We start from the raw sequence: 12,580 nt of genomic DNA, 5'->3' as shown, positions 1-12,580 counted from the left end.
AGGGCAATCTCAGGGCAGTCTGAGGGCAATCTCAGGGCAGTCTGAGGGCAATCTCAGGGAAGTCTGAGGGCAATCTCAGGGCAGTCTAAGGGGAATTTGCAGGTATTCCAAGGGCAATTTACAAGCATTCTGAGCACAATTTAGAGGCATTTTTAGGGTCATTTGCATGCATTCTGAGGGCGATATGCGGGGAGTCTGATGGTAATCTGCAGGCTGTCATCTTCTGTGTCGGACCTCACACTCATTTGTTTACTGAGACGTTCAGGTTTGGAAATGCTCAAATGCTGGATTAAAAACCTGTACATTTTGAACAGCGTTTGTGTGGCTTGTAAAAGTAATGCTCCCATGTTGCTCCTACATTTTACCAGGAATGTTGTGAAAATTTAATACATGCGATATGAACATATTAGAAATGTGGACGTGGTTAACAAAAAACCTCAGTTGCCAATGAAATAAAAAAAATTGTTTTGTCGATTCTTCTTAAATTATGCAGACCCGTTTGTCATCCCCAGGTGACCATAAACTATAATGGTTGCCATGGAGAACAACCAACAGAAAAACAACAATTTTGAAGAGAAAAAAAATGTCACATGCAGCTCTTATTTGTCGTTCCAGTGAATTCCTTAAGAAAATCAGCATCCATACCTCATCGACTTCTCCAGAACCTCTTTGACAAACTTGGGTTTGGGTTTGTCCAGGTCCAAAGTCAAGCAGTCGGCCCTACACACAGAGAATAAAAAAAATGTCACACAAGCAAAAGTGTTTTTAGCCTCAGAACAGGAGTTACGCACCAGTCGTCCCAGCTCCACCGGAACTGAAAGTTACTCAAATGATGAGCAAACCAGTTGATAAATCTGTAAAAAGATTTTAAATAAAAGAAGGTTGGATTGAGAAGACTTCAGTACCCAGAATGCATCTGTCCATGCAGAAACAAACCTGTCGATGCAGCTGGTGTTCATGGTGTCCAGCCTCATGTAAAGCATTTCTGTGGCTTGCGCCAACTTCAGGTCAGTCAAGGAACAGCAGTTAGTTTGGTTCAAGAAAAATTCAGCATACAAAAAGAATTTAATTTAATTTATGTCATTTTTAAAAAAAGATAATTAAAGTCCATATAAATTGATTCACATTTGATGATTCTGTTTTGACAAAATTACTTATTTTGGTTTGTTTTTAGAAGGAACTGACTTCCTCTGCTCCTATTTTCTGATATTTATTGATGCATTTCATCTTTGAGCTTTAGATCTGGTGATCTGAATCCAGTTTTAATCAAAACTCTGCAAAAACTCTCTTCAATTTAAACTCAAAAGGGCATGTCAAGGGGCAAACTTAGTCTTGTTATGGCCACATAACCGTTTTCTTCTCTGGGGGCTGGAGTCAGTTTGTAGGCTAACAGAAAAATGTAATAATCACAGCCTAAATGTAAACATTTATGGTCTCCAGAAAGCCACAAAAAGCCAAACTTTTAACAATTTATTACTGTAATCTTCATAGAAGAAAAATAATGCTAAAACATTTTAATGACTAGATATATAGCATTACCTGTGATATGCTAGTGTGAATGCTGATAGCTGAATTTAGCCACTGAAGTTGCTAGTGCTGATAGCGGAAGATGCTGAAATTGATAACTAAAAAACGCTGAAGGTGATAGCTAGCTAAAATATTAGCAAAATGCCAAATTAGCATAAAAAAACTGGAAAAACATTCTAAATTAGCCAAAATTCCCTAGCATGTAGCTGAAATATTAGCAAAATTAGCCAAAAAAACTGTTAAAATGTCAAATTTGACCAAAACAACATTCATAAGGCTAAAGTAATAGCTAAACTCCAAATCAGTAATAAAAAAAAAAATGAAAAAAAAAAAATCCTAAATTACCCAAAATCCCTAGCATGTAGCTGAAATATAAGCTAAATGCCAAATTTTTGAGTTTAGCTAGTATTTAAGCTACATGCTAGCTTTTTTGGCTACTTTTTTTTTAGTTTTTTAGGCTGTTTTTAAATTTAGCTATTTTTTTCAGTTTTTTTTAAGGCTAATTTGACATTTAAGCTAATATTTTAGCTGGCTATCAGCTTCAGGGTGTTTCGCTATTAACTTCAACGTTTTGATCTACCAGCTTTAGTGTAGTTTGGGGGCTCCTGATCTAAAACATTGCTTTTCTGAGGCTACAAACAGAAACATATAAGGTTAAAAAGGCTTTAAAAACTTGAACATTTGAGGAGTATCTGCTGCCAGACTTGTTGACTCTATCTCTGGAAGGATACGACTTGCGGCAGCGACCCCGGCTGCAGTTTGCAGAGCTCGATGAGCAGAGAGGTGTACATGACGTCGATGTGCGGCGGCGAGGGCAGCTGGAAGAGCTCGGCGAAGATCACCTGAAAGACAGAAACAATAAATGAATGAAGCTCCAGTGTTGACATTCCACTTCCTGTAACTTTTCAACCGTTGACATGATAATTCCAGTAGATTGTGAAGGAGAAAAGCGGCTCGACGAGCCGCTTTTCTCCTTCACAATCTACTGGAATTATCGAGTTAACGGTTAAAAAGTTAACATTAAAGGCTTAAAAAAGAGAAAGTTACCTCTACGATGTGGTAATTGAGCGGGATTTTATTCTTTCCTGGATAGCTGAGTAACTGAGCAGCGCTAAGGAAAAAAAAAAGACGTAGAAATATGAAAAACAGACTTTCAGAGCGACATCCCAGCTAGAAAAGTGAATTCACCATGTCTTCCTTTCCTTCCAGTGAGTTTTAATGATGCAGTGCAGGTTTTCTTCAATGACGAATCGCTCCACAGAATGGCTGCCGGGCATGACGGGCCCCTGCAGACACAAACCGGGTCAGAACCGGATCAGTTATGAACCTTTCAGGCCCTTTCAGGGGCGGCTGACCTCCGGGGCGTCGGTGTAGTCGAACATGCGGAAGATGACGCGGGGCATGGGGTACTGGGCGTCGGGCATGTGTCCCGGCGGAGTGAAGGGGGGCAGGTTGTGCTGCAGGGCCTCGCACAGGACGCTGTCGAAGGCGATGTACGGCCGGAGGATGTGGCGCTCCTGCCAGCGGTCCTTCTTCAGCTTCTGGATCTGAGCCCAGAGGCAGTCCAGGTACTGAAAGACGGAGCATTTCACACTCAATCTAGTCACTGACATCTTAATTATCTACAATAGAGTATTACGGCCAAGTCTGTGGGATATTTTCATCTGAAGAGGCCCAGTTTCTGTCATTTTTAATGTTCTTATGCTAACATAACAGACTATTTTCATTCCTCTTTGTGTTGAAATGGGAAGTTTTATTCTCCTTTAGTGTTACTTGTATGTATGACAATTACACAACGTAAAGATTTCAAGTAATTTGTGAATAAAAATGACAGAATAAAGTGGTGGTCCTCCAAACGTCAGCCTCTGAACTCCTTATTTTACACATGAAACTCCATATTACAATCACAGATCCCCGGAGAGCAGCTACACTGGTAATAATTTGATTTTAAGTCACCAAAAGGTTCAGAATGTCTTTGTTTTTAAAAAAATTATTTGGAAAATAAAGCTTCACTAAATGCTCCACGTCTTTCATCTTCAAGAACGCCCTGATGAACACAAAAATTTGGTGTTTTTTTCTTGTTCAGTTATGACTTTTTTCTCTTAAAATTTACGACTTTTTCTTGTACATTTACATGTTTTAAAGTCGCAGATTTACAAAAAAAGTCATAAATTTAGCCTATAGCTTTTAAAGTCATAAATATAATCTATTTCTTGAAAGTTAACAGTTGCAATTTTTTAATTTTAAATTTACATGTGTTAAAGTTGGCGCTTTATGACTTTTAAAGTAAGAAATTTACAACCTAAAACATGTAAATTTATTAAATAAAGGTAATACATTTAGTCATTGACTTTTTAAGTCCTAAAATATAATATTATTTCCACAAATTTAAGACTTTAAAGTCGTAAAATGTAAAAAAAGGATCTGCTTGTAAACTATATCGTAATTACCTCTCTTATAAACGGTAAAATTGTATTTTGTCCTTTATTTTCTTTATTTTTTTCTTTACTTTGGCATTTTTGTTTTGAGCAAATCCACTTCCATTGAAAATTAGTTAATGAATCAATCCGTCTGTCCGTACAGAAGACCTTCTTTCCTAAAAGGAGTCTTTATGTTCAGTGAGATAAAAACTTTTCCAAAGTGATTCTTTTGTCACTGAGGATGGTCACCAAAAAGATAAAGTTTGAAGAATTTGCTTTTATTATCTGGACAGAGTTGGATTAAATCAATCCTCCTTTTTATTTCCCCTAAATTTTTAGTTTTGAATTCCTCTTTTCTTCCACCTGCTGGTGGAGGACTCTCACCTCTTCTTGTGGGTGTGGCTTCTCGGCGGTCCACACCTGCAGCATGGGGACGTGAGTCTTCACCCTCCTCCTGTCGATGGAAACAGGAACACAGGAGTCGGTAAAAACACAGCAGCTTCAATGACAACAGAAAACAGGCTGCATCTCACTTGAGGTAGCCTTCGATCTGGCTCAAGAGTCGGTCCATCTCCACGTCCTTCTTCTCATAGAGCTCTTTACCGACCCACGGCAGACAGGACAGAACCACGTACACAAACCAGTCCAACCGAACCTGAAGACAAAAACGGTTCCACTCAAAATGACTTAGTGATCTTTATCTTTGAGTCGGAACTATTTCCACACAAAAGAGTATCTTATTGGACTATTTCAGACATGGTGTCCACAGATAACTAACTTAAGATATAAAAACAGGCAATTGGACTTCTTCTGTTCACAAAACTCCAAAAATAAAGTCACGCTGGATTTTTTCAAAGTCACAAAGTCTTGAGAAGTATTGACTAAGACTTAGTCTTAAGACTTGAGAGGATTGGAGCAAAATAAATCAATTTGCTGAATTTGAAACATAAAAACTTTAAAAAGTGCATGTTTTTGTCCAGATGTTGCAGTTTAGCATAAAAAGCCTCTAAAATGTGACACTAAAACAAAACAAAAGAGTAATAAATCTCTTTACTGTCACTTTAGTTCAGAAATGAACTTTTGATGCAGGCGAGAGCGTACAGAGACAGACCTGTGGCACATCCTCCTCCTGAGTAACACTGATGAAGTTTTCAAACATGGCCACCATGGAGGGCGCAGCGATCACGTGACAGTTGACCAGGTCCGATAGAAAGCGCACCTGAGGAGAGCAGAGAGCTTCAACGATGCTGAAGGACAAAAGCGTAGCAGCAGCTTGGCGTTCAGACATCAACAGACCAAGTAAACGGCTTCGTTGTACAAGTTGTTTTTCAGCGTCTCCTTCAGCTGCCGGATCATGGCCTCCACAAACTCCCCTCCAAAGTTGTAGTTCCTGGCGTTCAGGAGGCCCACTAAAGTCGTGTAGACGGTCAGCTTCTCCGGCAGGAGGCGGGCGCTGTCAACAGACGCTTTTGTGAGGATTTTTTTTTGTTTATTTCTATCACTAAAAGTTGAGGAGAACTGTGCGGGACTTACACCGAACATAAAATACGCAGGATTTTGTTTTTGTAGTTTGGAAGGTCCGCCTCCAGAACACCTGCGAGCCCCTCCAGGTTGCTCTCGAGCGACGATGTACTCTTTTAAAAGATCAATGGAAAACAGTTTATTATTGTAAATGATTTGTATTTAGATGTGTCATGACAAAACAGTCCTCATACTTTTTCTCCAACGCGACATATCAGCGACTCCAGGCGGTCTTCAATCTCAATAGGCTCCGATGTTCTCCTCCTTTTATGGGCTTGACCTCCTAAAAGTAAAAAAGGACAGAACTTGAAGAACACTGAAGACAGAGGAACAAGTTTATGTTTTATAAAAGGTTTTGTCTGTGGACCGGTCAACCCCTGATGATTTCTCCGCGGCCACTTTTAGCGCTCAAGTGACTGAAATGTAACCAAGAGAATCCTGCTGATTTTCAAAACAACAAGATTTTTCAGAATAAAAACTAAGTGAAACAGTCATTTTGCTCCCCTGACCAAATTTTGATCAAAGGTGTAGCTGAGATAATCAGGTTATTTTCAAAATAAAAGATTGTCGAGACTGGTATAATTGATTATTTATTCCGCGGCCTGGCGGTTGTGGACCATTGTGTTGGAGAACAGACTTTAAAGTTCTGTTGCTGGTTAATAAAGCTTTCAATGAATCAGATTGACCTTCTGACCTGGTCTGTACCAATAAAACCTCGCCGGTCACCTGTTTTTTTTCTATTTTGTCAGTTCCCAGAGTCAAAAACCAAACATGAGTTCAGCTTCTATGTTGCACAAATCTGGAAGCTGAAACCTTCAAATCCAGATCACCTGTTCTTAGCTGCTTTTAATTCAATTTGCTTAAAACTATAACTTATTTTAAATTAATTTAATTTGAGCTTTCATTTCAATGTCCACTCTTATATTTCTATTGATGTTTAATGAAAAGAAATCTGAAATACCTTTGTGTGAAATGTGCAAACAAGTAAGTTACCTTATCTATTCTGTCTTTATTGAAAACTCATGTAAACATCAATAGAAGCTGAAAACCATTTATGGAGACAATAATAAATATCCACTTTAGACAAATGAAATAATATGGACTAAATCAGCCTAAACAACCCTAAATTATATAAAAAATATTGGTAGGTCTACTATTTGTTAGTGTGGCACCGTGAGACATTGAGTGATTTGTCACTTTATAAATAACATAAATGTGGGGTTCACGGGGATGTAACATATTTTTGTGCACGTGAACCCACAGAAAGAGAGGCTTGTTTCCACACTTACCCCCATCTTTACCAGAATTAAAAATATTTTATTTTCCAAACTGTTTCATTCAAACAACAATCTGGTATTTGAGTATTTTAGCGTTAGCTTTAAGCAGCTAGCTATGACGGAACCGGTTAATTCTGGTAGAACTTAATCTTCAAACGATCAATTAGTAATCCAAAAAGGGGTTTTATAACTTAAAGAATGTTTAAAGTTGAGTCAAAGTCTACAATCGTTGCATTCTTTTAAAAATGAATATCCCAGAAGATACAAATAACTAATGCTAGGAGCAGCTAGCTGCCGCGTTAGCCTTGCGTTTGAATCCCACATGCAGCGCGCGACTTGCCGTCATTCTCGTCGCTGTGTCTCCTCCTGGACATGGTCTCCCCTCTGAGCTGCACGCGCGCGGAAACCCGGTGTCAAACGAATGCGTAGCGGACCGCTGGATCCGGTAAAAGCGTCGCCTTAAAAATATAATAAATGATTGAGCCTGGAGGCAGCCGCTCACAGAAGAATAACAGCGGACCGATTGAAGCGATGGACATCCGGGTCATTCGGGAGTGAACCGGAAGCTAAACATCGACTTCCGCTGAGCTGCACGATCGCATGGAAATAGGTGTTTACCGCGTTTGACAGCTTATATTTCTCTGTTCTGTGAGTTTCTCCCAGTATTCGTGGGTTTTTTACAGTCACAAACATATTTATTTTGCATTTAATTGTCCAGTTGAGGAGAATGGCCGCCACTGAAGGAGTCTGCTCAGAGTTTCTGAACTGGGAGGTCAACACTTCGACGGTTGATGGATCAAAGCAAGAGAAACACATTTCTGCTGCTCACAGAAAGTATTACAGCTTCTGCAGGAGAAAGGTGGGAGGATATTTGGCGTATTTAGTCCACAAAAACAACAATCCAAATGAAAAAAGTCCTGTCATTCAAACTTTACTTTGTAAACATTTTGAAGGAAACTAAAAAAAAATATCTGAGAAAAGATCTGAGATTTGAATCAAGCTGTTATTACCAGATAGCTCAAAGGAGGATCTGTATAATGTAGTTGTGTGTGTTTGTCTAATTCTCTTTTCATATAAAAATACCAGAAGCAGTTAAAGTTAAAATGACAAATACATGTGTGTAAAAATGCATTATTTTTGCTGATTATAAAAACTTGTAGCTGAATTTTTTACCTGAAAACCTTTGAGATGTTTTCAATTAGACTAAATAATAGCGTAGCCATAAATCAATTAAACAAAATCACAAAAACAAGTTTGTATCTCAAGAAAACATATTTTTGATTGGACTGAATTTTTTTGGAGTCCACTATTTAAAAGTGTTTAAATCAGAATATAATTAAAATGTTGTTGATTCTTCTTCCTTTTTAGTCCTTTGCCATGTTTGTGGCTTCAAAGAACTGCAGCACAGAGGGCCGAGCCTCGTGGTGCTGCTGTGGCCAGACCTTCACCGAACACTCTGCAGTTCACAAACATGTGGCCAGAGCTCACGCCGCCGAAGTGCAGCAGCTGGCGCAGACGGCGTTCCAGGCTTTGCTGAGCCAGCTGGCAGAGGAAGAGCGAACTCAGCGGCTGAAAGGACACCAGGAAGAAGAAGAAGAAGTGGACTTTTCTGTGTGGATTCCAGACGTTAGCCACATCCCAGCAGAGCAGCTGAAAATGTAGATCAGATTCTCTTGTTTGCTGCAGATGTGACGGGAAACATTTCTGACGTGTCGTCCTTCTCGTGCAGCGGTCCCGGCAAGGTCCTGCTCTATTACCGCTACTGTAAGGTGGAGGATCCGCACGTCATCTGCGCCTGGCAGAACGCTCTGTGTGAGAAGCTGCAGTTAACGGGGAAGGTGATGACAAACTCCTCCTTAGGATCAATGAGGAGAAACTCTTTTCTGAAGTGGAAGCTCTCTGCAGGTGAGGGTGGCGGCGGAAGGAATCAACGGGACGGTTGGTGGAACCGCCGTCGCCGCAGATCTCTACATCAGTGCCATGATTTCACACCCCCTCTTTAAGATGGAGCGAGAGGATTTTAAGGTAAGAGATGAGCTTCTATTAATGTCATTATACAGGTACAACAAAAATGATCAGCAACTCCTTTGTGCAAAAAGGAGTTGTTTTGGCTAACTTAGGCTTTTTTTCAGTTTTTCAGGCTATTTTGAAATTTCCTATGATGCCATGAAAACCACTCCTAATCTTAAATAGACACATTTGCATTTACACCTGCTGTACATGACCGAATTAATCCAATAAATGTTTAGTTTGTCAAAAGGAATTGAATAACTTGCTAGAAAAGGAGCGGGAGGAAGTGAATTCGTATAATCCCACCCCTTTTATGTTAAACCTTATTTATTTTTTAAGGACCCACAATCTGGTTCTTATGAGAGATATTCATACTTTACCAGTCTAAGTGCAGATTGTTCAACAAAATAACCATAATATGTAAACTACTGGTGAAAAGGGTAAACTGCACCTTTAGATTCTACTGCTCTGTAAGGTTCATGAGATAAAAAAAAAAGAGTAGAGAATCCTAAATATGTTTGTTAATCAGTAAAAAACCTTAAAATTGATTAAGGATATATGCTTACTGCTTTTGTCCAACTGTGTTGAGACCAGTGACGGCGGCGCCGAGTGTTTTCCAGAACTGAAGGTGGGAGTTTACCGGGAGATCGTTCCGATGGGAGTGGATCCGGATGAGGTTTCCTACCAGCTGGCAGGTGAAGCTCACCTCCACGGATTCTGCCGCTGACCCACCATACGCGTTAAATATGAACTCTTTGCTTCCTCAGGAGTTCATCTGGATCCTGAAGAGTTCCACAAAGAAGTGGAGGCTCTTCTGGTTAAAGGAGATTCCTCTAAAGACACCGTTCTTCTGGACTGCAGGAACTTCTACGAGAGCAAAATCGTAAGTCTGGATTTCCTAAAGTAACTTCTGAGCAAATCAGGGCAGAAGGTTGTTCAACAGTTTGGAGAAAACGCTGCAATAAATCCCAAATCCCAAAGGATCTTCTTTAAAATCAGTTTTTTAGATAATTTCTGGAGTTAGAATTCACCCTCCGTATAAAAACCTCCATTCTGCATCCATCCTGCAGATCAACTATCATGTTTAAAAACATTTCAAATGATTTTGAGAGTTTTTATGTAAACCAGCCATTTTTTCTCTTAAATATTCATAGAACTGAATGAAAATCACAGTAAAAATGTGTTCAACAAAGAAAAACTTCCTAAAATCTGAAAAACGCTGATCCTGCAAAACCTAAAAAACATCATTATAAGGGAAACCAAAGAAAAATAAACTCAATTTTAGATATTAAATGAATCGGTGCTGCAGGTTTTTATTGAGTTCCTCAGACAATTCATGAAACCTGCTGTAAAAAACGAACAAAAAACTGGAAGGTTTGTTTCACTGTCTACAGACTACGGTGGCCCTGAAGTCCAAATCGCATCAAGAAATCCCTCAACACAAAGATCAAGACAATTAAAAAAACAGACTAAATAATAATACTTTAAAAATCAAAATAAGAAACCACCAAATGACCGTCTTTGTTGATTTGAACTTCAGGGCCACCGTACTTCAGCCTCATGGGTTTTTCTTTTCCTTTCAGGGACAGTTCTCTCAATGTCTGGCTCCAAACATCCGTAAGTTCAGTTATTTCCCCGACTACGTGGACCAGAACCTGGAACTCTTCAGAGACAAGAAGGTTCTGATGTACTGCACGGGAGGGATACGCTGCGAGCGCGCCTCGGCGTACCTGCTCTCTAAGGTCAGATCTCATATGTATATATTCTTATCCTTCCGTGGAAACATCTGAGCATTCAGGTCTGTGCAGGAAGTGTGTAAGGAGGTCTACCAGCTGAAAGGTGGAATCCACAAGTATCTGGAGCGGTTCCCTGAAGGGTTCTACCGAGGGAAGCTGTTCGTGTTCGACGAGCGCTACGCCATCTCCTCCAACGACGACGTCATCTCAGGTCTGTGTGAGGTGGGGGGTTGACAGCCGAACGTTTTCACGGTTTGACCGGCGCTTGTGTTCAGACTGCAGCTTCTGCGGACGCCCGTGGGACCGGTACCAGCTCTGCAGCACCCGCTTCTGCTGCCAGCTGGTGCTGTCCTGCCCCAGCTGCCGGCGGCGCGGAAACACCGCCTGCTGCGGCGCCTGCCAGGGCAAAGGACAGGCTCAGGGCGAGGGCGACGCCCCACATCACAAGGAGGAGTGCGAGTGTACCGAAAAACGACCCAGAATTCCTCAAGACGTCTGACAGCATCAAAGCTCGACTTTAGTAATTTGTCTTTTATATAAATTATATTGATCATCTGAGTAAATATTGTTTTTAAGTGAATGTTTTAATTAAAGAAAACTTGCATCAACTCATATGAGAAAAACAATCTATGTACATTTTAACATGACTATTGTGAAAAACCCTTTCACATTAAAAGCATCCCTCAGGAATGTTGCTTCACAATAAAAGCTTTCATCTTCTGTCATTTAAAATACAACCATTAAAACAGCATCATTTTTAAATACTGCATGTAAATGTACTACTACTAAGGTTTTACTGTCCTGAAAAAGTGATTAAAAAGAAACAGTGTTTACTGACTGTCTAATGAAGGAAATTAAAAAAATCAAATGATTTTCAGACAAAATTTTAATAGATGTTAAAAATTAAAACTATAAGTCATTTTAGATGGATTGTCCATCACGCAACTTCAAGATGTCACCTGGAGGAATAAGAATCTTTATCCACAGGCAAGATTAAAAACAGTATTTTTAAAACTTTTAATCATTAGGTTAAACCTATAATAAAATAAAGTTGTGTTTACTTAAGTTTCAGAAATCTCAATAGATAATGCAGCTCTCACTTTCATGAATAAACACTACAAAAACACTGAACTGCCTTTAAAATACAAATGGTTGGAGGCGCTGCCCCCTCTTTTGACCCGCCTGGATTGGCTGAGCATCCCAATCAGAGCTGCTTGGGACAAATTCATTAAAAAATATATTTTTTTCAAAATGACAGCTTTTCTGTTGGTCCGTAGCAACTATTTAATTTTTTCTTTTGGATTTATCTAACTTTTAGTAGAATCGACAAAAGTAAATGTTTGCATTTCCTTGGCAATAGAGGTTTTTCGTTAGTCACGCCCACATTTCTAATATAGTCAAGTTGTGTGTTATATTGTTTCATTCAGCTTGAGCCAGGGATTAATGTACAGTAGCTTTCATAATATTTCAGTATAAAATGTTAGAGCAATAAGGGAAAGCCACTTTAGGGAGCTCGCCACGCTAACGGGGATCAAAATCAACCAGCATTAAACTAAAATATCTTTGCCAAATAGTTTTCCAATGATGCTTGTGGAGTAAGGAGGGGATAGATCAAAATCCCTAGGAGGAGTTTGAATTTAAAATTTAAAATGGCAGCTTCTTCCAGAGGTCAAAGGTCGGCGAGACTTGGTTATACATTTAACCCATAGACTGTAAAAATAATATTCATATATTTAAAATATATAATTATTTTATATACAGTCTATGCATTTAACCCATAGACTGTATATAAGAGTAATTATTTATTTTTATTTAATTATTTTTACAGTCAATGATTTAACCTGGTGGTGTGTTACGTTTCATGAAGACCACTCAAACAAAAGTTGTTTTTTAATCATTTTCAAACCTGAATTGAATATTGAATTACAAATTGAAAAATACAATTTCAAATTGCATCATGAATTTGCAAATAGTCAATTGTCAATTGAATAATGCACAATACTTTGAATTATGGCTTAAAAAAAACTTCCACAGTAAATTGTGAATATTGTCGAGTTTCACATTGTAAAAAATAGCTGCCAAGTCGAAG

General features: G+C 39.1%; 2 protein-coding genes across 2 annotated transcripts in view; one reads left to right on the top strand and one right to left on the bottom strand.

The window, feature by feature from the left end:
* The window catches only part of LOC112137849 (nuclear cap-binding protein subunit 1), an 11,120-nt gene extending 3,852 nt beyond the window's left edge, over window positions 1-7,268 (bottom strand). The window contains exons 1-14 of the mRNA XM_024260372.2: window positions 7,086-7,268; window positions 5,663-5,751; window positions 5,481-5,581; window positions 5,244-5,400; window positions 5,059-5,166; window positions 4,481-4,602; window positions 4,332-4,401; window positions 2,883-3,098; window positions 2,716-2,813; window positions 2,575-2,638; window positions 2,259-2,369; window positions 937-1,001; window positions 792-854; window positions 646-720 (exon numbers count right to left, since the gene is read on the bottom strand). Of these exons, the coding sequence (XP_024116140.1) occupies window positions 646-720; window positions 792-854; window positions 937-1,001; window positions 2,259-2,369; window positions 2,575-2,638; window positions 2,716-2,813; window positions 2,883-3,098; window positions 4,332-4,401; window positions 4,481-4,602; window positions 5,059-5,166; window positions 5,244-5,400; window positions 5,481-5,581; window positions 5,663-5,751; window positions 7,086-7,119 (1,373 nt within the window). The 5' untranslated portion in view covers window positions 7,120-7,268. The remainder of the gene's footprint in view (window positions 1-645; window positions 721-791; window positions 855-936; window positions 1,002-2,258; window positions 2,370-2,574; window positions 2,639-2,715; window positions 2,814-2,882; window positions 3,099-4,331; window positions 4,402-4,480; window positions 4,603-5,058; window positions 5,167-5,243; window positions 5,401-5,480; window positions 5,582-5,662; window positions 5,752-7,085) is intronic.
* Window positions 7,268-11,168, top strand: LOC112137852 (thiosulfate sulfurtransferase/rhodanese-like domain-containing protein 2). Its single transcript, XM_036214075.1, has 10 exons — window positions 7,268-7,393; window positions 7,464-7,604; window positions 8,114-8,403; window positions 8,475-8,583; window positions 8,651-8,770; window positions 9,345-9,450; window positions 9,523-9,638; window positions 10,339-10,497; window positions 10,564-10,702; window positions 10,767-11,168. Exons 2-10 carry the CDS (start codon window positions 7,473-7,475, stop codon window positions 10,988-10,990), a joined length of 1,395 nt encoding a protein of 464 aa, XP_036069968.1. The 5' UTR covers window positions 7,268-7,393; window positions 7,464-7,472; the 3' UTR covers window positions 10,991-11,168.
* The last annotated feature ends 1,412 nt before the right edge of the window (window positions 11,169-12,580 follow it).

This window comes from Oryzias melastigma, linkage group LG10 (genome assembly GCF_002922805.2).
Source record: "Oryzias melastigma strain HK-1 linkage group LG10, ASM292280v2, whole genome shotgun sequence".
Lineage (NCBI taxonomy): Eukaryota > Metazoa > Chordata > Actinopteri > Beloniformes > Adrianichthyidae > Oryzias > Oryzias melastigma.
This window is presented reverse-complemented; position numbering and strand designations above follow the sequence as displayed.